This window comes from Manihot esculenta, chromosome 9, assembly GCF_001659605.2.
Source record: "Manihot esculenta cultivar AM560-2 chromosome 9, M.esculenta_v8, whole genome shotgun sequence".
Taxonomy (NCBI): Eukaryota; Viridiplantae; Streptophyta; class Magnoliopsida; order Malpighiales; family Euphorbiaceae; genus Manihot; species Manihot esculenta.
In genome coordinates this window covers 2263898-2288076 of record NC_035169.2, presented here as the reverse complement: position 1 = coordinate 2288076, position 24179 = coordinate 2263898, and the positions used below count along the sequence as shown (strand labels likewise).

At 28.1% G+C, this 24179-nt stretch overlaps 1 protein-coding gene and 1 long non-coding RNA gene across 2 annotated transcripts in view; both read right to left on the bottom strand.

The window, feature by feature from the left end:
* Positions 1–21500, bottom strand: part of LOC110607986 (pentatricopeptide repeat-containing protein At5g55840) — a 106789-nt gene extending 85289 nt beyond the window's left edge. The window contains exon 1 of the mRNA XM_043959806.1: positions 20824–21500. Coding sequence (XP_043815741.1) covers positions 20824–21351 — 528 coding nt within the window. The 5' untranslated portion in view covers positions 21352–21500. The remainder of the gene's footprint in view (positions 1–20823) is intronic.
* On the bottom strand, positions 3278–4348 carry LOC122724538. Its single transcript, XR_006351992.1, has 2 exons — positions 4114–4348; positions 3278–3534 (listed from the first exon to the last, which is right to left on the bottom strand). It is a non-coding gene; the product is annotated as an uncharacterized LOC122724538 (long non-coding RNA).
* Positions 21501–24179: the final 2679 nt, after the last annotated feature.

Sequence of the window (24179 nt, the reverse complement as noted above, 5' to 3'; positions counted from 1 at the left end):
TAAATTGAGCCCTAGAAGGAAGAGGATGCATATGAATTACATGATTAAAGGAAGCAATGGCATCATCAAGGGGGGTAAAAGAAGCAGATTTGAAGTTATTTGTGAAGAAGCGTGCATCTTCAAGTGTGGAAGTAGAAGAATGGCAATAATTGGTAAATAAGAATAGGAATGGAGATTGAATGGTACCAATTGCCCCTTGTAGCTGAAGATGGAAGCTACTGCTCTTCCTCCTCCAAGGCATCTTCATCATCATCGATCTCTCGTCAGTTGTTTTTAGGGATGGATCGGAGATTGGGAATGAGGAAAGGAAATAGAGAATCGGAAAAGGAAGGCTCTCTGCCTGCTGGTAAAGGAAATGCATTACTCGTTGTAATTTTTCATTAAATTTTCATATAAAAATATTATTTAATAACAAATTAAATTTATATAATAATAATTTACTTTTCTAAAGTGCTATATATATTATTTAATAACAAATTAATTTCCATATAAAAATTAAATTTATATTATTTAATTTTATATAATAAGATAAATAATAAAAAAATTAAAATCAAAATACCTTACAAAAAATATATATCTTGAGAGTTTAATTTATATGAGAATATTTTTTATCTCCCATTACTTTTCGTTATATATTGTTAATAATTTAATAATCACGCAATTAAAATATAAGGATGAAAAATAAATAATTAAATTTAAAAATCACGCAATTAATAATTACGTTTACAGTAGCTTTTTTTTTTCTATGAATTTTCAAACAAAAAATACTAAAAAATATTATATATATATATATATATATCAAAAAAGAATATAAAAAATATAATAGTCTCAAAAAAATTTGTGACCGTAGATGTGATGTAGATATGTATTTCATAAAATAGATTTTATAATAAAAGAAAAATAATTTTAACCAATTAAATTAAATATTTTAGATAATAATAATTTTTTTTTATTTCTTTCAACAAATCAAAATAAATAGCTAATTTTAATTATCAAATTTTACTATGTTTATTATTGAAAATTCTATTATTCCATCTATTATTTTCACATTTATATATATTAATTTTTTATATTTAACTCGTTATGTATATCGTGATTTTTTTATATAAATTATCATTATTATTAATAATTTTAAATTAATCAAATTTAATTATTCATTAATATAATAAATTTATAAATATAGTTGACCCTTAATTAAAATTGATTACATTAAACTTTTATATTTCATTCAATTAAAATTATTATTTTTTAACTAATCACATGAATTTTTTATGTATATATATTTTAATCAATTAAAATTATTATTTAATTAATTAAATTAAGTTTATTATATTAATTTTACTGCAAACTAACTTTAAAAATTTATTAGAATTTCAACATTAATATTTTATATCATTTTATTTTATTCCATTAAAAACATAATATTAGTTTAATTTATTAATATTATTCCTATATAAATAATGTAGAAGTAGTTTTATTCCTATATTAGAATTCTTATTTTTTTACTATAATTTTATAAGTTGAAATTTATTCAAAATATTGATTAATTTAATTAATTTAAATAAAAAGAATTCCTTTTTAGTATAATATTAAATTATTGTATATATTTTCATATCACATTATTAGAATTTTATAAAATATATTGAATTATTTAATTTTTATTAGCGAATAAACGTTAAATAAAATTATTCATTTATTTTCATAATAATAAATGATCTTATATATTTTTTGCAATCCTATTATTTCTCCCCCAGCCTTTATATTTATTTATATTGTTCAAATCCTATTAAAAAGATCCCAACTTTTATCACTGTATTTGTTCAACATTCTTATTAGACTTGCCACTAAAAATAAAATTAATTTACACATGGAAAAATCTGGTTGAAAATTATGCACTTTCATTTGTAATTTAATTTACGATTGAAAATCCATTTATGTAAATCTCATATGTAATATTTTTTAAATGAAAAATAAAATTTTTTATCATATATTCTCTCATTTATAAATAAAATAATTTGATATACAAACCGATAATCCGTTTATAAATTTATTTGTGATGTAAAATAGTCCTTTTATTTATAAATATATTTATGATATAAACGTCTGATATAAAATTTATTTGTAATTCAAACCGTTTATCTATTTATAAAATTTATTTAAAATTTAAATAATTTATTCATTTATAAATCCATTAACCATACAAAAGGCTAATTCCATTTGTAATTTAAACATGTCCATTTATGGACATTGCTTGCTAAATTATATACGATACAATCCGTTTGTAAATGTAATAAAATATTTATTTATAATTTTATAAATATACTTTTAATTTGTGTAATTTTGTAAGTAAGGATTGTTTATAATTTTATAAGTTTCCAACTAGTAATGGTAGGGTGCATTTAGTCATATATTAAAAAGATTGAGTTTAATTGGCAAAAAATAAAAATATAGGATAAAATTGTAATAAAAATAAAATATAGAGCTTTGTTACGATTAATTATAAACTTTACTGACGTGGTATGCAATATGGCTAGTGACAGAACATTTCCATTAGTTTTTCAATGGCATAAGTAACGGTTAGTTTTTTAATGACATAAGTAACAGTTAGTTGGGTGTACTTGAAACAATTTTAAAATGTCAGAGTTTAATTGAACAAATATATATATATATATGTGGTATAATTACAATAAAATCAAAAGTATATAATTTTTTTAACGATTAACTCTAAGTTTAAAACTAAATAATTTTAGTTAAATAAATATATATAAAAATTAACTCACAAACAATAAATTTTTAAATTTTAATGATCCGAATATTTACAAGTTTGAAAAGTGTAATGTAGAGTTGAATTTTAAAAAATTTAAGTTGGCTCATAAAAATATACATAGAAATTTATTTAAACTCAGCCTACTTATCGAGATAATTTACATAACTAGATAATTTACATGAGTTTGTTGCTTCATCTCCTCTAGCACTTTTGCAAGATAAACACAGCTCTTAGACTCATTTACTTGCAATCCTAAAACCTCCTCAACTTTAAGGCCTCTCCAAGCCCACAGACCAAATTCCTAGTCCCATGACAAAACAAAAACAAATCATCTACAAAGCAAAGTGACTCAATGTTGCTTCTTTACACCCCTCACGAAATTTGAACCAGATTTTCAATTGCATTTTCGTTTGCAATTTTTATTTAACCAAATCCAAAATAATTACAAATATCACAAACCCAAACTATTAAATGCATAATATAACACAAATCAACCACAAATCTAATGTATTCAATTATAATTAAAAGCAAAGTCTTTTGAACTTAAAATTGAACATAAATAATCTAGTACAACCATAAAAAATGTATAATTAAAAGTATATTTTTATAGTAAATGTCAAAATAAATAGTACCCCAAAATGTATACAACAAGTAATCAACAAAAATCCTCGATTTGCTCATCTAATCCATCTTCATCTCAGGCATGCGGGAAAAGACCCGGTGGACTGGTGGAAGAGATACTGCACCATGCTCAAGCTCAGATGTACCTGTTGCAAAAACTCAAATTAATACTTAAACTCAACAAGTAGGTGTTAAAACTTGCACTCAAGGAGTAAGTATTAACTCTAGTTCAAGTTATAAGTATTAACTCAAGGAGCAATAAATAGAAATTATTTTGAGCATAAACTTACTACAAGTAATAAACTAGCAATAAATAGAAACCATTTTGGGAGCATAAACTTATTACAAGTAATGCATGTATATGATAAACTAGTAGGTGTTAAATTCTAATGGACGGAAACAGGCATGAGTAGCTTTGGTAAAATGATACAGAAAGCAGGTGTTAACACCTGCTAGTTCACTGATTTAACACCTGCATTCTTACTAGTATCTATCAAAATATATGATAAAATCTCCAAGTTATTGTCCTAATGCAGCATGTTTACTGAAAAATGATAGCATTTTAAAAGGTCATTGAGCACAAAAGTAAAATAGATAAAGATTCTTAAGCATTATAGCATGAAATCAATTAGTTTTAGCTCTCAACTCATTTTTAGGACTAAGCTCTCGAATTAAGGCTGTAGTAGCAGCCCAAAAAAAAATTGTAAGGAAGATGGTGGGTTTACCAGCAACTTGATCATTAGAAATCTATGACCTCCATTCATCAACAATCTTATATCCAAAGAGATCTAGTCCATGTCTGAGTTCAAGCGAAAGGCACACACACATATCATGGTTTCCACAGCAGGTAATTTACAGTGTTAGAAATTTTCGTTTTGTGGAAGAGAATCACAGCTGATTGAAATTAAAAATGAAATTTGAAGTTAGTTAAATTACATATCTACTACATTTCAAGAAGGTAATTACCAAGTTTCTCTCCAAGACACCATTGAATGGTCAAGATATAACTTTAGTTTGCTGATCCCTCATTGCACAGCTTTAGAAGCCTCAGAACGATTTCGTAGTTTGCTTAGAATGAGATCATTATTCTGCGACAAATGTACTACCAATTCTGTGGTAGCATCATCAGCAGAGAACCCCTTATCAACCATTTCGTTGATTAGTTCTGATGCTTTTGGTAAATCCTCATGCCTGAGAAACCCTTGAATGATGATATTATAAGAAAAATTATTCGGTAAACATCCTCCCTTTTCCATGTCTCTAAAAATCTTATACGCTTCGTCCATTAATCCTTGTTGGCAGAGTCCTTTCATAATTGCATTATATACATAAACATCAGGTTGTAAACCAATTTCAAAAAGACTAGAAAAAAGTTCCTTGGCATCATTAATCTTCCCAACTTTGCACATACCATTGATCAGAATGCAATAGGTCACAAGATCAGGCTTCAACTGACTTTCCTCCATTTCTTTCAATAGGGTAAGTGCTTCATCCAGATTCCCCTGCCTACACAAGCCATTAATCATAATTGAGAAGGTTACTATATTTGGCTGTTGACCATGAGAGCACATATTCTTAAAGAGCTCCTGTGCAGTTTGGGGCCTCCCTGCTTGAAACATACCCTCTATAAGAGTAGAATAAGTAACAACATCAGGAACTAAACCTTTATGAGACATTTCAACAAAAACATCCTTTGCATCATCTATCATTTTGTACTTACAATATCCATTGATCAAAATGGTGTAGCTAAAAATGTTAGCTATTTCATTGGTCACCATTAGATCAAATAACTTTTTAGCTTTATCCATATGGTTGCACAGACAATATCCATCCATCAATGAACTATAAGTGACAACAGTAGGTTCCACACCTCTTTGAATCATTATTTTGATTATATTCTCTGCATTTGAAACCATTCCTTTCTTACAAAGAGTGTCGATCAATATATTGAAGGTAAAAACATTAGGGGATATGTTCCTCCCCACCATTTCTTTCAACAAGGCCAAAGCTTCCTTGAATTGGTCTGAAATGCAAAGACCATCAATTAAGGAACTGTAGGTGACCACATTAGGCTCTACACCTCTTTGAATCATTACATTGAATGTATTTTGAGCCTCTGAAACCATTCCATCCTTACAAAGAGCATCAATCAATACACTGAAGGTATAAACATCTGGTAATATGTTTTGCTCCACCATTTCATTCATCAAGGCCAAAGCTTGGTTCTTTTGGCCTAATTTGCAAACACCATGAATTAAACTATTGTAAGTGATGACATTAGGTGAAATGCCCTTATTCCTCATTTGAGAGAAGAGCTCTAAAGCCTCACCAACTAGCTCATCCTTGCAAAGGGCGTCAATGATTGCTCCGTATGTCACAACATTTGGCTCAAAACCTCTATCAGCCATTCCCTTTAGTAGCCCGATAGCCACATTTGTTTTCCCAAATTTACACAATGCGTTTATTATCACACTGTAAGTACGAACATTAGGTTGATAACCACGTGCAACCATATCATCGAAAAATTCCAATGCTTTGTCCATTTTACTCTCTATAGAAAGCCCATTAATTAAGGTATTAAACGTGACAACGTCAGGCTCCAATCCGAATTTGAGCATCTTACCAAAAACAGAGAAGCCAAAATCCACAAGGTGTAAGCGGCAGAAGCAATTAATTAAGATGTTAAGAGAATAAAGATCGTGAGAGATTCCTAGCAATTCAATTGTTTTGGACATGGAAAGGACAGTGTGATATTGTTTAATTTTCACGAGGGCAGATAAGAATCTATTAAAATGAACCCTAGAAGGCAGAGGATGCTTATGAATTACATGATTAAAGGAAGCAATGGCATCATCAAGGCGGGTAAAAGAAGCAGATTTGAAGTTATTTGTGAAGAAATGTGCATCTTCAAGTGTGGAAGTAGAAGAATGGCAATAATTGGTAAATAAGAATAGGAATGGAGATTGAATGGTACCAAATGCCCCTTGTAGCTGAAGATGGAAGCTCCTGCTCTTCCTCCTCCAAGGCATCTTCATCATCATCGATCTCTCGTCAGTTGCTTTTAGGGATGGATCGGAGATTGGGAATGAGGAAAGGAAACAGAGAATCGGAAAAGGAAGGCTCTCTGCCAGCTGGTAAAGGAATGCATTACTAGTTGTATAAAAATATTATTTAATAACAAATTAAATTTATTCTTTTATATTATTATAATATTAAATTATTATAACTGTACCTTATAACAGTGTAGAGCGGGGATGGGTTATGGTTTCTGGGAAGTCGATAGAGAAGGATGATGGATAAGTGGTTAAACTGCATAAACAGTACATAGGACGTTTTGGACCTAGCTTTCTTTTAATTTTTTAAAATTAAAATTAAAGTTAAAATTTCTTTTAAATTAAAAAACCATTAACAATTTCACTGAAAAAAATTAATTAATATTTCACAAGAAAATTTAACTAATTAAAAAAAATCGATTAAAATATGTTGAAATAAATACATAATTGATTAAAATTTGTAAAAATCTTAACCTTATTATGTTTCAGAAATCTTAATCTTAATGATTGAAATGGAAGTTATAAGGGCTGTGCATGCGATAAAACTTCAGAATTTATGGGTGATGGAAGGTAATTGAGGTTTCTCCAGTTTTTCATTATTTATTTTTTATGTGTTTTTAATTAAAAATTAATTTATAAATAAATAAATTTAATTACAATTGAAAAGATTGAGATAAAATTTTAATAATAAGTTTAAGTTTATAAATATTAAAGGTTAAACTAGAGGGTGAATTTATAAAATTTAAAATTTAATGATTAATTTAAACGTATATAAATGGAATAGAAATTAAAATTTAAAATTTAATTAGTTGAATTCGTTAATTTAAAATTAATTTTTTTTAATTTAAAAGATTTTGCAGTTAAATAAGTGCATTTCACACATATTTTAAAATTGTTTAATATTTATGAAAAAGTGAGTAAAAAAGAATTATTTGAAATAATAGAGAAAATAATAAAATTGTTATGATAGAAGTTGATTTTAAAAATAAATTAAAGAAAAAATAAAATACTGTAATTAAAATGATAAAATAAATAATTAAATTAAAATTCAGTCGTAAGTAATTAAAATTAGTAGATTTATAGCCGATCATTAATTAAAAAGATATTCACTCGATTGTCCATTATTTGATTATAGTGTTTAAATAAGCAAATTCCACTTATTATTTTTTAAAAATAAATTAATTTCTAATTAATTAATTATTTGTATAGATTTAATTAATTAACACATTTTCATAAAAGAAAAACTCAAATTTAATCAATAATAGCAAGCGAATTATTTAAACCAAATCAATTAGTTTTTTGACATAAAGAAATATGGTAATTGCTATTTGTATTAACACAATTAAATAATTTCATATTTATTTGGGTTAATTAGTAATACGTTGTCTTCCTAAGAGATTTAATAGACCTCTTAAATTTTTAAAAGACAATAATGAAGGTGGTGTTACTCGAAAATAGAAATGAATTGAAAAAAAAATTGAGATAAACAGAAATTAAGAACAAAATCTCACAACTTAATTAAACATCAACTTGATTAACGTTCAACTGAATGAAGGAGTCTACCCTCTAAGAGTTATAATAAAATTGCAGAAAATAAAAGAAGGAGAAGGAGCACTCCGCTCAAGAGAAACCGAAAAGAGGGTGTGAAGAAGAGGAGAAGAGATGAGAGATCTACTTCTAAAGCAGTCTTTATATAAACTTTTCTCAAACAAAAAAATAATTATTCATAATTTTAAAAAAAAAGTAAAATAAATCTACTACTCATAACTCTTATATTAATCCTAATCTGATTATATTTGCATCTATCTCCAAACAGTTTTGAACTCTCTATAGCCGGCAAAAATTTATCCATCGAGCTTGAATTATAATTTTAGGTAAGGCTGTACCTTAATAGTCAGAAAAATCTCTAAAACAATATTTTTTTATTTATTTTTTTATTTTCATTTCAAAATCTGTCCAAAATTAAAATTTAAGTAAAAATCAATTGCTTATATCAAAATCATAATAAAATGAAATTAACAGCCCGAAAACCGAACTGCTACCAGCACTAGGATCCAGATCGGCTTAATGCCGCCGGGACCCGTAGTAAGCCTGCTATACTGTCTGTGTACCTGTGGAAACTCATACATGATCATACATATTCTGTAAAAATTTAAAACTTTCTTTTTATCCAAGGTTTAACCTGTGCATACTCTGTTAGGGTTCTCATCTCTGCTCTAAGCAGGACATAAACTGTTAAACCTGATTTTCATTATATAACATAAAGCATTTATACAAAATGATCATGTATACAAAAGCTAACATCTTATATAATGGTCAGCACAATCTATACACTGTACATCATATACTATCTCTTTACAATTCATGTCCACACTAGCTATTACATATCTCTTCAGTCTTTCTACCCTCGCTCTCTGTATTCTGATGACCGAAACCTGCAATGCTGGGATGAGGGGAGAGGGGTGAGCTCAACTAGCCCAGTGAGTGGAGAATAAAACATGCTCTCATGGAATGCATCATTACACAAGTAATCACTGCATGGAACGGACAGAATCGAAAACCCTATCATGCAAGCTTTGCCCGGCCCGAAGGCTCGCGGGTCTTCAGTACACACATCCTTATGCCCGGCCCTAAGGCTCGCGGGACTTCAGTACACACATCATTATGCCCGGCCCTAAGGCTCGCGGGACTTCAGTACACACAACTACAGGGTTATCGAATCCGTGCAATGTCCATTCCTTCATGTCACAGATCAAACAAATGCATCATATTCGTGATCTCTAATGCATACATCCTAAGTACATCGTGATGCATGAATCATGTCATGAACAGTAGTGAAAAAAGTCATAGAGTTTAGTTCCACTCACCTTTGGCTGACTCTTGTACTAACTTGCAGGTTCTGAACTGTGCTCACTGTTGACCACTCTGATTCCTCTGGTCCGTTCCTACACAGGTGGACTTATATGAGGGATCAAACTATCATAAGAACGACTCTAAGAAACTCCCCAAAACCCCTCTAAAAGATCTTAAAACAATCACATAAAACATGCAAAAGAAAACTGGACAGGGCACTTTCGGTGGCTGGTTCGGCGGCCGAAACCCCCCTCCAGAGACGAAACTCATGCATGTTCGGCGGCACCTTCGGCGGCTGAAAGTCTCGTCCAGAGACGAAACTCACACACTTTCGGCGGCCGAACTCCCTCTTTCGGAAGCCGAAAGTCCTTTTCTAAAACGAAAGCCTAGCTTTCGGGGGCAAGCTTTGGCAGCCGAAACTGCCTCCTCAAGGGGTTCGGCGGCCGAACCTTCCTTCGGCGGCCGAACCTGGCTTTGCCCGAAGGGCAGAACCTTGCTCTGCTTCATGCAAACTTTGCCCAAAAACCTACAACATGCATATCAACTACTCCCAACTAGCATATACACATATATATGCACAAAGGGGTCCAAAACTAACCTAAAACCCCAAACAAACATCATCAAACAACACTTAACATGTTTGAACATCAAAGATCAACAAAACCCTCCTCTAAACCTAAACATGCATACTACCCATACAAACTTCATAAAACCTTCAAAATCATGAAAAGAGGTTCTGGATCTTCACTTACCTCCTTAAAACTTGAGGATGAAGGATCCTATCGTGGAGTTATGGAGAAATCCTCTCTCAAAGCTCCAAACTTCAAACTTTGCTCTTTTTGCTTAAAACCTTCAAAAATCACCAAAACTCTTAAAAATTTGGAATGATTTGAAGGAAAACATGAAAGTCAACTTAGGAAGGGTTTGGAGTCACCTCTGGCTGAAGATGGAAACAAAATATCCTGCTTCCACCGACTTGGCGCCTTTTATAGGTGGCTGGCCAGACCACCTTCGGCGGCCAGACGTGCATCCAAAACCATGCAGGATTCGGCGGCCGAAAGTGACCTTTGGCGGCCGAACTTGTGCATTTCTCCCTTGTTGCTTTTCTTTCAAAAACTCAATCCTTTTAACACTTTAAAACATTAAAAACACTTAAAACATCTTAAAAACACATGTATTACCCTTCTAGATACTTCCGACACCAGAAATTCCACCGGACTACAGGAATTCCGATGCCGGACTCTAGTCGGGTATTACATTTAATATGAAAAATAGCGAGTTTTGCAACTCATCAAGTATTAAATTAAAATTAAAAAAATAAATAAATTTGATTAAAATGTAAATTAACATAAAGATTAAATATAGAATTGATATATTTTTTTTTCACATATTTAACATTAGACATAAATGTATTCGCAAACCGATTGATACATTTATAAAATTAAATAAACACAATTTGATTTATAAATGGATATATAGTATGTTTATAAAATTAAATAAACGCAAACGGATTCGTAAACAAGTATAAAATCCATTTGTAAAATTTAATGGATACAAACACGCGTTGAAATTAAAATTGATTTCCTTTTATTTAATTTTAAAAAAAAAATCTACAAATAAGATGAATGAATATCGATATACATATACCTTAATTTTATTTAAATTAGATGACAAGAAGGATAAAAGAATAGTTTAAAATAAAAAAAGAAAAGAATAAAATCATTATTGGAGAAATTGATTTAAAAAAAAAACTTAAAAGAAGAAAATAAGGCAATTAAAATGGTGAAATAAATAATCAAATTAAAATTCAGTTGAAGGTAATCAAAATTAAAAGGTTTACAGTTCATTATTGATTAAAAAGATAGTTATTGATTATAATGTTCAAACAAACGAATCTCACCGATTCTTCCTAAATTAATCCGCATAATGCTTAAATTAATTTGTAGTTAATTAATAATTCCATTAACTTTGCAGATTTAATTAATTAACCGAGAGAATAATTCAAATTTGGTCAATAATAACAAGCAAATTATTTAAACCAAATCAATTAATTACTTAACATAAAAAATATGCTAATTGCTACTTATATTAACTCAATTAAACTTACTTGGATTAAATAACAATAAATTATCTTCCTAGGAGATTCAATAGCCCTTTTGAATTTTAAAAGGACAACCATGGAGGTGGTATTCCTAAAAAAAAAAGAAATTAATTAAAAATAAAAATAAGATAAACAGAAATTAAGAACATAATCTCACAATTTTAAATTAACTTCAATTTGATTAACTTTTAACTGAATAAAAGAGTTTAATCTCTACATGTAATAATAAAATTGCAAAAAAATAAAAGAAGAAGATGAAGAATTCGGCCAAGAAGGAACCGAAAAAAGAGAGGATATGATGAGAAGAGATGATAAATTCTACATCTAGAACAACCTTTAAATAGTTTTTTCCAAATAAAAAAATAATTATTCATAATTTAAAAGAAAAAGTAAAATAAATATACTCTTATAATAATTCTTATTCTAATTCTGATCTGATTATATTTGTATCTATTTAAAACAGTTTTAAATTCTGTACAGTTAAAACAGTAATCCTGGAATCTATTTGTTGGCTTGAATTACAGTCTTGAGCAAGGCTGTACCTTGCAGAAAAAAAACTCTAAAAACAGTCTCTTTTGGTTCTTTTTCTCATTTTTAGCTCAAAATCTGTTCAAAATCAAATTCCAAATAAAAATCAATTTTTTACATCAAAATCATAATAAAATTCTGGAATTTAATATGAAAAAAATGGTAAGTTTTGCAACTCATCACAAATTGATTTATAAACAAATGTATAATTTATTTGTAAAAATTTTATAAATTGACACAGATGGATTTGTAAATAGATTAACACTCCATTTTAAAATTAAATAAATACAAATTAATTTGCAAATAGATATATAATTTGTTTGTAAATTAAATAGACACTAATATATTCGCTTAAGGGACATATAATCCATTTGTAAAATTAAATAGATATAAATTGCTTCATAAAAGAATATTTGATTCGTTTATAAAATTAAAGGAAACAAACTGATTTTCAAATGAATATATAATCTATTTGCAAAATTCAATCGATACAACTGATTCTCAAATAAATCCGTTCATAAAATTAAACGAACACAATGATTTACAAACAGATGCATAATCTGTTTATAAAATTAAATAAATACAAACTAATTCGCAAATGACTATATAATCTGTTTATGAAATTAAATGAATACAAATGAACATAGAATTTATTTATAAAATTAAATGAATATAAAAGTATCACAAAGGAATATATAATTTGTAAAATTAAATGAATACAAATTGATTTGCAAACAGATTTTAATCCGTTTGTAAAATTAAATAGATACAAACTAATTCGCAAAAGGATAAGCAATCCGCTAGTAAAATTAAATGGATATGTTTAGATTTGTAAACGAACATAAAATCTGTTTGTAAAATTAAATGAAAGCAGAATGGTTCGTAGAATGATAATTTAAATATTTACATTAATTTATATTTATATTCAAAATTTTAAATTTTGAAAAATAAAATCAAATCTTTTCCATTTGTCACATTTATAACTAGAGTACTAAACTAAATATGGAGAAGTTTATATCTTTATGGGCATGTACTTCCTTCACTATAGCTTTTCCTTCTAGCATTTTGCTCTCTACCCCGCTTGAATCGTTAAAGTAGCATGTTCCTTGATCATGTATTATATATAATACTGGAATTTTATAGCATAGAGAAAACATTTGTGATTATTAACAAGAAGTTTTCTTTTATATTTAATTTTGTATGAGAAAAGCGATAACAAAACCCTATAACTAGTTGTCTACGTGATCTCTAAACAAACCACTTCTTGAAGCCAAACTGTCTCTTCTTTACAATCTAATAGTAGAACATAAAAACCTCTGGTAGGGCTCATATAATCTAATTGATGTTGAGATATCTCCTTCTCAAAGCCAGATGAATCATCGTATTGCCGCTTTGAGTTTGCCCTCCAAAATACAAGTGTTCCTCTAATTCCAAAAGCTCCATTGTGCAACCAAATTTAAAAGTTTCAAAGAAATGGATGTTCTCTCTCATTGCTCTGTCCCACTCCCTTTGGACAGATAATGATGTGTTTTATATGGACAAAGTAGGGAAATGCTCTTATTTCTCTTTCCAAGCACCATAGGTATTTTGAGTATTAGAAAACCATAGGTATTTTGAGTATTAGAATTTTTCATTATATTAACTTTCAGTAATTTGTACCGCTAAATATTCAATTAACATATTAATTGCATGGACCATTCAATCTATTTATTAAACAGTTTTTAATGAAGATTTCGTGAAGTTATAACATTTATAAATGAATTTGTATCTGTTTGTAAATTTTATTTTCATTTTAATAAATTTTTGTAGTGGACGAGAAAGAGTGAATAATTAAAATTTAAACTGAAATGAAATTAAAATTAAAGTAAAAAAAAAAAAACTGAAATCAAATTGAGGTTGTACTGAAATGGAGAACTATACTGAAATTCAATTCCAAATATGGTTCTAAACATTAACATATCAGAAATTTGGTTTAGTTATCATGTTGCCTTATCTTGCTTGAACCATTCAAGTAGTATATTCCTTAATAATGTATTGTATGATAATGAGATTTTGTAACATAGAGAAATATATCTAATTACTAACAAGAAACTTCCTTTTATATTTGATTTTGTATGAGTAGCTCTAAAACTGACATTTTGATAAAAGCAATTGCAAAATCTTGTAACCGGTTGTTTCCGTAATTTCTGAACAAACCCAGCTATCTCTCCTTTTTTCTATCAATCTAATCAGAAGTGGAGCAAAAGAATCTCTAGTAAAATTCATAGTCTAACTAACATTAATCTATCTCTCTTTAAAGGCAGATAAATCATTTTATTGCCGCTTTGAGTTTGCCTTCCTAAAAATATAAATGTTCCTTTGGTTTCAAAAACTCCACTAAACCACTAAATTTCTCTACAACCAAATTTAACATTTTCACAAATTAAATAATATTTTATTGTTATTTTTGTTTTATCTCTTTATTAATTTTTTATATAATATATTATTATTATTATTATTGAAAATAGGCAATTAAATTTTTTATATAATATATAAATTTTACAATGTAATTATTAGTATTTATAAATAATAACGGGGCATAGCTGCTAAATTTAATAGTCTGCTAAAGGAGAATTTAAAAGCAAATCTGATATGATTAAAAGGAGAGAAGGAAGAGTTCATCGAAAGTAGCATAGCCGCAATTCGAATGTCTTTCTGAAGGGAAGAAATGCCTATGATTTTCAAATCTCCAAAGAGCTTGAATTTGAAGAGAGATATCTTTGACGCCTAAGCCTCCATTCTTTTTAGGCAACAAATGAGAATTAAAATTGATTTCATTGGAAAAGATTGTGAACTTCATATTATTAGATGCTAATGCAATGATTTCACTAATTTTACTTGAAAGAAAATAAAAGAAATTAAGGATCTATATATATATATATATATATATACCCAACTTGATGACTAGGAAAAAAAAAAAAAAAAAAAAAAGGTGACAAAGAGGATGTTTGCCTTTCCCTCAATTCCCATAACATTTTCTGTTGTGTATAATTTTAGTGACATTTCATCCAACCAACAGCTGTAGATGTGTAGTGATTCTCTTACCTTATACTTTGGGACCGTATATCCTGCACCCGGCATTTATAGTGTAGTCTAATTGTTAAATCAATTCTCAATTAAAGCACACTGGTTTATAATCATTATTTTCATTATTATTAAAAATATAATAATTAAGCAAAAAAGAATTGCTTATACCCTTTATGGTTAGAAAGGTGAAGTTGTAATCATATCCTTGCAAGTACCTACAAGAGAAATGATAGCATTTTAAAAGGTCATTGAGCACAAAAATAAAAATAGATAAAGATTCTTAAGCATTGTAGTATGGAACCAATTAGTTTTAGTTCCCAACTCAATTTTAGGACTGAGCTCTCTAGTTAAGACTGTAGTAGCAGCCAAAAATAAAATTGTAAAGGAGATGGTGGGTTTACCAGCAACTTGATCATTAGTAATCCATGACCTCCATTATTCAACAATCTTATATCAAAGAGATCAAGTCCATATCTGAATTCAAGCGAAAGGCACACACATATCATGGTTTCCACCACAGGTCATTTGCGGAAGAGAATCACAGCTGATTGAAATTAAAAATGATATTTGAAGAAGTTATTTAAATTACATATCTATTATATTTGAAAAAGGTAATTACCAAGTTGCGCTCCAAGACACACTTGAATGGTCAAGATATAACAACTTTAGTTTGCTGATCCCTCATTGCGCACCTTTAAAAGCCTCAGAATGAGATCATTATTCCGCGATAAATGTACTACCAATTCTGTGGTAGCATCATCAGCAGAGAACCCCCTATCAACCATTTCGTTGATTAGTTCTGATGCTTTTGGTAAATCTTCATGCCTGAGAAACCCTTGAATGATGATATTATAACAACAATTATCTATCTCATTTCGTTTAGAATAACAAATATATTTATTATCAACTCATTCATCTATCTCACATATTCACTCTAAACATACGTCGCTTTGAATTTTGCAATCTTCTATCCATTCAGTTTTTTTCTAATCAAAACCGAACCGAATCGAAATAACCGAAATTTCTGGAATTAAAAACCGAACCAAACCGAAATGTATAAAAAACTGAACTAAATTTTCAAATCGGTTCGATTCGGTCGATTTTTTCGGTTTGAACCGAATACTTGCTCACCCATCGCTAGAGATGCAAGTTGAAAGATATTGAGTAATAATGTTTTGAGATTGGATGGGTAAGTAAACGATGATGGTAGAGGAGATGCTGTTAGATTTTATATATTCTAATTTCTTAAAAACTTACTTTATTTATTTATTTATTTATTTGACTCTGTTAATTAACACCGTTAAATTTAGAGTTATTAGACTAAAATTGAAAGTTGAGAGCTCGATTTGACCTAAAAGTCTTTAAAGTCTTAAATGACTATTAGCAATAGAGAAAATGTATGTGATTACTAAAACTAGCAATTTGATAAAAGCGATAAAAAAATCCTAGTTGTCTATGTAATCCCTAAACAAACAACCTCCTGAAGCTAAATTATCTCTCTTGAAACCTACGAATCTAATCAGAAATAGAGCATAAAAACCTCAGAACTCTTAGTCTGATTGACGTTAAGGTATATCTCCTTCTCAAAGTTAGATGAATCACCATATCACCGCCTTGAGTTAGTCCTCAAAAAAAAAAAGTGTTCCTCCATTTCTAAAAGCTCCACCCTATTTTTGTGCAACCAAATTTAACACTATAAAAATGAATATTTTCTGACATTATTCTGACCCAGTCTCTTTGGACAGGTGATGATGTGTTTTATATGGACAAAGATAATAAAGGGAAATGCTCTTACTTCTCTCTCCTATTACCATCGGGTTTTAAAGTTTCTCATTATATTGACTTTCACATGATCTGTAGGACTGAACATTCAAAATACATGCACTAAAGTGGAAATTTTAGTATACTTCAAATACTAAACAATATTTTACTATTATTTTTAAATTTTTATATATAATATAATAATAACAATTATTATTATTATTATTTAAAATAACAAATTAAATTTGGTCTCTTATTATCAAAATATCACATTATTATATGAAAATATTTAATCAAAGTCATCTAGAAAGATCATAATAAAATAAAATTAAGAAAATAAAGAAAATACATTATTTTAGTTGATTTTATTATTATAAACGAAATATTTAAAACTTTTTTATTCATTTGCTAATATCCGATATTCAATCAAATTATCAATAACATATATTAAAAAAAATTATTATACCCAATTATATATAAATCATACGTAAAAAAAAATTATCCTAATACAATAACAATTGCAAAATTAATATAATATATTTTTATTTCATTTAAAATTATTAATTTTCAATTTAAATTAAATTTGGTGATTTATAATTTGAAAGATATGACTAAAGTTTTAATACTTCAATATTTTTCTTTTACATAAAACTATGAAAATTTAATAATAAGTTATATTTAGACATCTATAATTTAAAAGATACTAATAATATTTTTAGCATATATAACATTTATTGTTATTTTATTTATAATTTGATTTTAATATAATACAAAATATTATATACAAAATTGTACTCTTATACTTGTGTTATGAAAATCCATTTCACCTAAATTATCCATTCCAACTAATTTAAGAAAATTTTATTAAGTATATTGCAAGATTATACTTGTGTTATATATAGAGTTACCTGCAAAGCGAGAGAAATCCATTTCACCTCCTAACCTGCCTAGAATCAAAAATATATTTCACAAAGTCCTTAATTTCATTTAAATCCTATACACTCTCTACAACTCATGTGAGTTTCGAAGGTCCTCAGTGGTTCCATAAGTCTGATTTTCATTGTTAAAGCCAATCTTCTTTTACTTATAATTTTTAAACCAACCAGGGTATCTATGTGCCCAAAAGCTTTACAAATGTCACATAACCTATCTTAAACTCTATCTGAAACTCTTTACAAAAGCTTTACAACTGATTAATTCTCTCTCTCTCTCTCAAGCTATACTTCAAAAGCACCACATTCACAAATAGTTAAATGATGCTTTGAAACACCAAGTGCATCCCATAGTTTCTTCAATTTTGTAAAGAAAACAACAACTAATATAGATCCTTGACTGAAACTACTTAATTCTTTCTTCAATTGGTATATAAGTCGCTTAAATCTTTCTTCTAATTTCCTCCCATCTTTGCACTATATGCATACAAAAAACTTCCACTAGATCCTTAGAGATGGAATTCAAAATCTAACTCACCATGCTATCAACTCTAATCCACTTCTCAAAACCAGTGGGGCCAACAGGAGGAATTTGCACACTACGATTTACAAATCCTAACTTTACTTTTGCTCTTAAAGCGTCATAGATATACTCCAACTCCAATAATTTAGTCCATTTAAATGTGCAGATATAAAGATCATACCTGGATTATCCGAGTTTTAAAGACTCAAAGGATCTGATTATTTGCAATTGGTTTCCTACTTCTCAATATGTACCCTGTCAAACCCTACCTTCTCTAACAAAACTAACACTTCCATTTGCCATGGATGCAGAATAAAGAAAAAAAAAAAAAACTTCAAGAATTACGCAGCAAGCAAAAAGAAAAATACCATGTATAAACAAAAGCTCAAAGAAAATTTTATTGAGTATATTACAAGGTTTACAATGTGCTAAACACAAAATCTCGCTTAATGTACAGCTGAAAGGAGAAAAGAAACAACCAAAGCAACTTTTCTTGCCCAACTTTTCTCAAACAGTAAGAAACAATGTGTTTCGCCTTCATAACACCATACAAACGTATCACAAAATGCACCATATAAACAACTCAATAGGTGGTCCAACACTAAAATATATTTGTTATATACCATATTGACAAAATGATCATACTTGATTGTATTATTATTATATAATAAAGATATATCATACAGAAATGATTTCCTATGTATTTTTCCTTAATATACAGCTATTGTAACTAATTTACTATCACATGATTCAACAATCTCAACGACTAAAATTGGTAGTGCCAGCCCAAAAAAAATTGCAAGGAAGATGGTGGGTTTACCAGCAACCTGATCATTAGAAATCTGTGTAACATCCTAAAAAACCATATATATAAATAAAATAAAAATAAATAAATAAATAAAAGAATAAGAATTAAAAAAAAAGGTAAATTAAATTTTAATTTAGAGACAAGTGGCTTAATACTAGCCACTTAACTAAATTAATTTTGTAAATAAAAAAAAAAAGAGAACTGTTATAAAATGTGATATCTCCGGCTCGGTTAATTAAATAACCGGGTAGGGGTGTTATACTATGACCTCCAGTCATCAACAACCTTATATCCAAAGAGATCTAGTCCATGTCTGAGTTCAAGCGAAAGGAACACACATATCATGGTTTCCGCTGCAGGTAATTTACGGTGTTAGAAATTTTCATTTTGTGAAAGAGAATCATAGCTGATTGAAATTAAAAATGAAATTTAAAGAAGTTAGTTAAATTACATACCTACTACATTTGAAGAAGGCAAATTACCAAGTTTCTCTCCAAGACACCCTTGAACGGTCAAGATATAACAACTTTAATTTGCTAATCCCTCATTGCACACCTTTAGAAGCCTCAGAACGATTTCGTAGTTTGCTTAGAATGAGATCATTATTCAGCGATAAATGTACTACCAATTCTGTGGTAGCAGCATCAGCAAAGAACCCCTTATCAACCATTTCGTTGATTAGTTCAGATGCTTTTGGTAAATCCTCATGCTTGAGAAACCCTTGAATGATGATATTATAACAACAATTATCTGGTAAACATCCTACCTTTTCCATGTCTTTAAATACCTTATACGCTTCATCCATTAATCCTTGTTGGCAGAGTCCTTTCATAATTGCGTTATATACATAAACATCAGGTTGTAAACCAATTTCAAAAAGGCTAGAAAAAAGTTCCTTGGCATCATTAATCTTCCCAACTTTGCACATACCATTGATCAGATTGCTATAGATCACAACATTAGGCTTCAACTGACTTTTCTCCATTGCTTTCAATAGTGTGAGTGCCTCATCGAGATTCCCCTGTCTACACAAGCCATCAATCATAATTGAGAAGGTTACTATATCTGGCTGTTGACCATGAGAGCACATATCCTTAAAAAGCTCTTTTGCATTTTGGGGCCTCCCTGCTTGAAACATACCCTTTATAAGAGTATGATAAGTAACAACATCAGGAACTAAACCTTTATGAGACATTTCATCAAAAAGTTCCTCTGCATCATCTATCATTTTGCACTTACAATATCCATTGATCAAAATGTTGTAGCCTAAAATGTCAGCTATTTCATTGGTCACCATCAGATCAAATACCTTTCTAGCCTTATCAATTTGCTTGCACAGACAATATCCATCCATCAATGAATTATAAGTGACAACATCAGGTTCCACACCTCTTTGAATCATTATCTTGATTATTTTCTGTGCATTTGAAACCAGTCCTTTCTTACAAAGAGTGTCGATCAATATATTGAAGGTAAAAACACTAGGGGATATGTTCCTCCCCACCATTTCTTTCAACAAGGCCAAAGCTTCCTTGAATTGGTCTGAAATGCAAAGACCATCAATTAAGGAATTGTAGGTGACCACATCAGGCTCTACACCTCTTTGAATCATTACATTGAATGTATTTTGAGCCTCTGAAACCATTCCATCCTTACAAAGAGCGTCAATCAATACATTGAAGGTATAAACATCAGGTGATATGTTCTGCTCCACCATTTCATTCATCAAGGCCAAAGCTTGGTTCTTTTGGCCTAATTTGCAAACACCGTGAATTAAACCAGTGTAAGTGATGACATCAGGTGAAATGCCCTTATTCCTCATTTGAGAGAAGAGCTCTAAAGCCTCACCAACTAGCTCATCCTTGCAAAGTGCGTCAATGATTGCATTGTATGTCACAACATTTGGCTCACAACCTCTATCAGCCATTCCCTTTAGTAGCCCAATAGCCACATTTGTTTTCCCAAATTTACACATTCCGTTTATTATCGTACTGTAAGTACGAACATCAGGTTGATAACCACGTGCAACCATATCATCAAAAAATTCCACTGCTTTATCGATTTTACTCTCCATACAAAGCCCATTAATTAAGGTAGTAAATGTCACAGTGGTAGGCTCCAATCCGAATTTGAACATCTTCCCGAAAACAGAGAAGCCAAAATCCACAAGATGTAAACGGCAGAAGCAATTAATTAAGATGTTAATAGAATAAACATCGTGAGAGATTCCTACCAATTCAATTGTTTTGGACATGGAAAAGACAGTGTGATATTGTTTCATTTTCACAAGGGCAGATAAGAATCTACTAAATTGAGCCCTAGAAGGAAGAGGATTCATATGAATTACATGATTGAAGGAAGCAATGGCATCATCAAGGTGGGTAAGAGAAGCAGATTTGAAGTTATTTGTCAAGAAGCGTGCATCTTCAAGTGTGGAAGTAGAAGAATGGCAATAATTGGTAAATGAGAATAGGAATGGAGATTGAATGGTACCAATTGCCCCTTGTAGCTGAAGATGGAAGCTCCTGCTCTTCCTCCTCCAAGGCATCTTCATCATCATCATCATCGATCTCTGGTCAGTTGTTTTTAGGGATGGATCGGAGATTGGGAAGGAGGAAAGGAAATAGAGAATCGGAAAAGGAAGGCTCTCTGCCTGCTGGTAAAGTGGTAAGGATAACAAAAGGAAATTGGGAATTGTTTATATGCGCCACATTTTGTAATTTTTTTTATTAATTTTTCAAATAAAAATATTATTTAATAACAAATTAAATTTATCATTTTATAATAATAATTTTATAAATATAAATCCAATTAAGTCTCACTTTCATTGAAGAGTTAAATAATTTTAATTCAAAATTTTAGATAAATTAAATCTCTATATTATTACTCAAAAGTCAAATAAATCATAATCTAACTTAATATTATTTTTTAATAATAAAAATTTTTACATGATAAAACTTTATTTTTATAATTTTAGAAATTATTTATTATATTTATATATTTTTTAAAATTTTTATGATAATTAAAATACTAAATTTTAATATTTTAAATTATAAAAATAATATTTTATTATTAAAAATAATTTTAAGTTAGAATCTATTTAGCTTTTAATAAAATTACATAGGTTAATTAGCTTAAAATTTTAAAAATTTTAAATTAAATTTGTTTGACTCTTAATAAAAATATAGAGACTTAATTAAATTTATTTTCATAAAAATAATATTTTATTATAACCGTACCTTATATTTAATTAAATTTATTTAAAAATTAATTAATTTTGTTAATTTTATATTTTAAAATAAAATATTATAAAATATAATTGTAGAATATTGATTTTTTATTTTATTAAATAATATTCCTTATTTAATAAATAATTATCAATGTATATTTTTAAAAATATTATTATAGTCTAATTGTATATAATTAGAAATTTAAAATGAGTAACGTTATATAATTTTTTATTATTAATTACTTTATTTTTGTATAATAAAAATTAATTTTTTTTACAAAGCTTAACTCTCATGAGAACTGTTTGGCACATTTTTATTTTGACATTTTATTTGAATAATATTATAATTTTAATTAATATCAGTAAAAAATTAATATATAAAATTATTTCAAAATAATAAAATTTTGAAATGTTAAACTCACTAAATATATTTTGCATTTTAAATTTTATTTTATTATTAATAATATTAACTTAAATTTATAATAATTAAATTATTTTTATGGATTTAATATACAGTGTATTATATTATTAGAACTCTTCGTTTCTTATAATTTACCGATATGAGATTAAAATTAAATAGATATAAATAGATTTATAAATCGATAGTAAAATTAAATGACACGAATGGATCCATAACTATAATTATCTTTTTAACTATATATTCTTTATATTTATTTTATATCAATAAAATAATCATATGCATTCCAATAACAAACATCAATCCAAAGTGTGATAACAGAAAAAAATCACCTTGCATGAATAACAGTTTCAACCAAAGGAGAAATACAACATTATGAATGTTTCTTCAATTTTAGCTTCAAAATTCTTAAGAGTTTAAAAGACACGTTATTGTAAAGATAAGAATCAACAAACTTCTTAATTTGTATTAATAATGCAGTGATTTTTCCATTGGCAATCTAATAAAAATTCATTGGTAAATAAATTAATAATGGATTACTAACAAATTACAATACGTTGTTAAAAAGTTCGGTGTTAAATTTTTACCAACAGTTTTTAAGTTCATCAGTAAACTAGTAGATTTATTAATGGAATTTCCGCTATTATTACTAACAGATTTTAAATTATTAACAAATTTTAAATTCGTTAATATAAGAGAAAAATAATTTATTAACAGATGTGAAATCCGTTAGTAAATTATTAACGAATTGTAATTTATTAGTAAATGTATTGAGAGTTTAAATAAGTTTTTATTAGTTTAATAAGACTTAAAATTATATTATTATTGTTATTAAGTTTTTAATTTATATCCAAAAAAGTGAAAATAAAAAAAAGTAAATAGTATAAAATGAGAAAATAATAAAAAAGAAAGAAAAATAAAGAAAATAATAGAAAAATAAAAATTATGAAAAAGAAGAATGAATGAGAGTCCGGTAAAAAAGATGATTAGATAAGTGAAAAAAACGTGAAAGATGATTAGAAAAGAAAATAAATAAAGAGAAAATAATAGAAAAAATGTAAATAGAAAAAATATGTTAAAAGAAAATAATATTAAAAAAACTAATATGAATGAAAAGTATAGAGAAAATGAAAGGACAATTATGAAGAATGAAAAAAAAATAATAGAAGAGAAAAGAGAATGATAGAAAATAGGATAAGAGACGAAAAAAAAAAGAAAAAAACTTATGATATAAAAAAATGAAATGAAAGAAAGTAATAAAAAAAAATATGAGAGAAAGGGAAAAAATGGAACAAAGGCAGATAGATGATAAAATGAATGAATGATAAAAGCACAAGAGCTTGTGTTATATTTATAAACACAAATTACTAATAAATTTGTAATTTGTTACTAAATTTTGAAAAAAAAAACAACCTTTTTTTTCTCCAAAAATTACCAATGGATTTAAAATTTGGTAGTAAATTCGTTGGTAACTGAAAAATATGAGTTATAAAAAAAGAACGCAGAAATTTTATGTAAA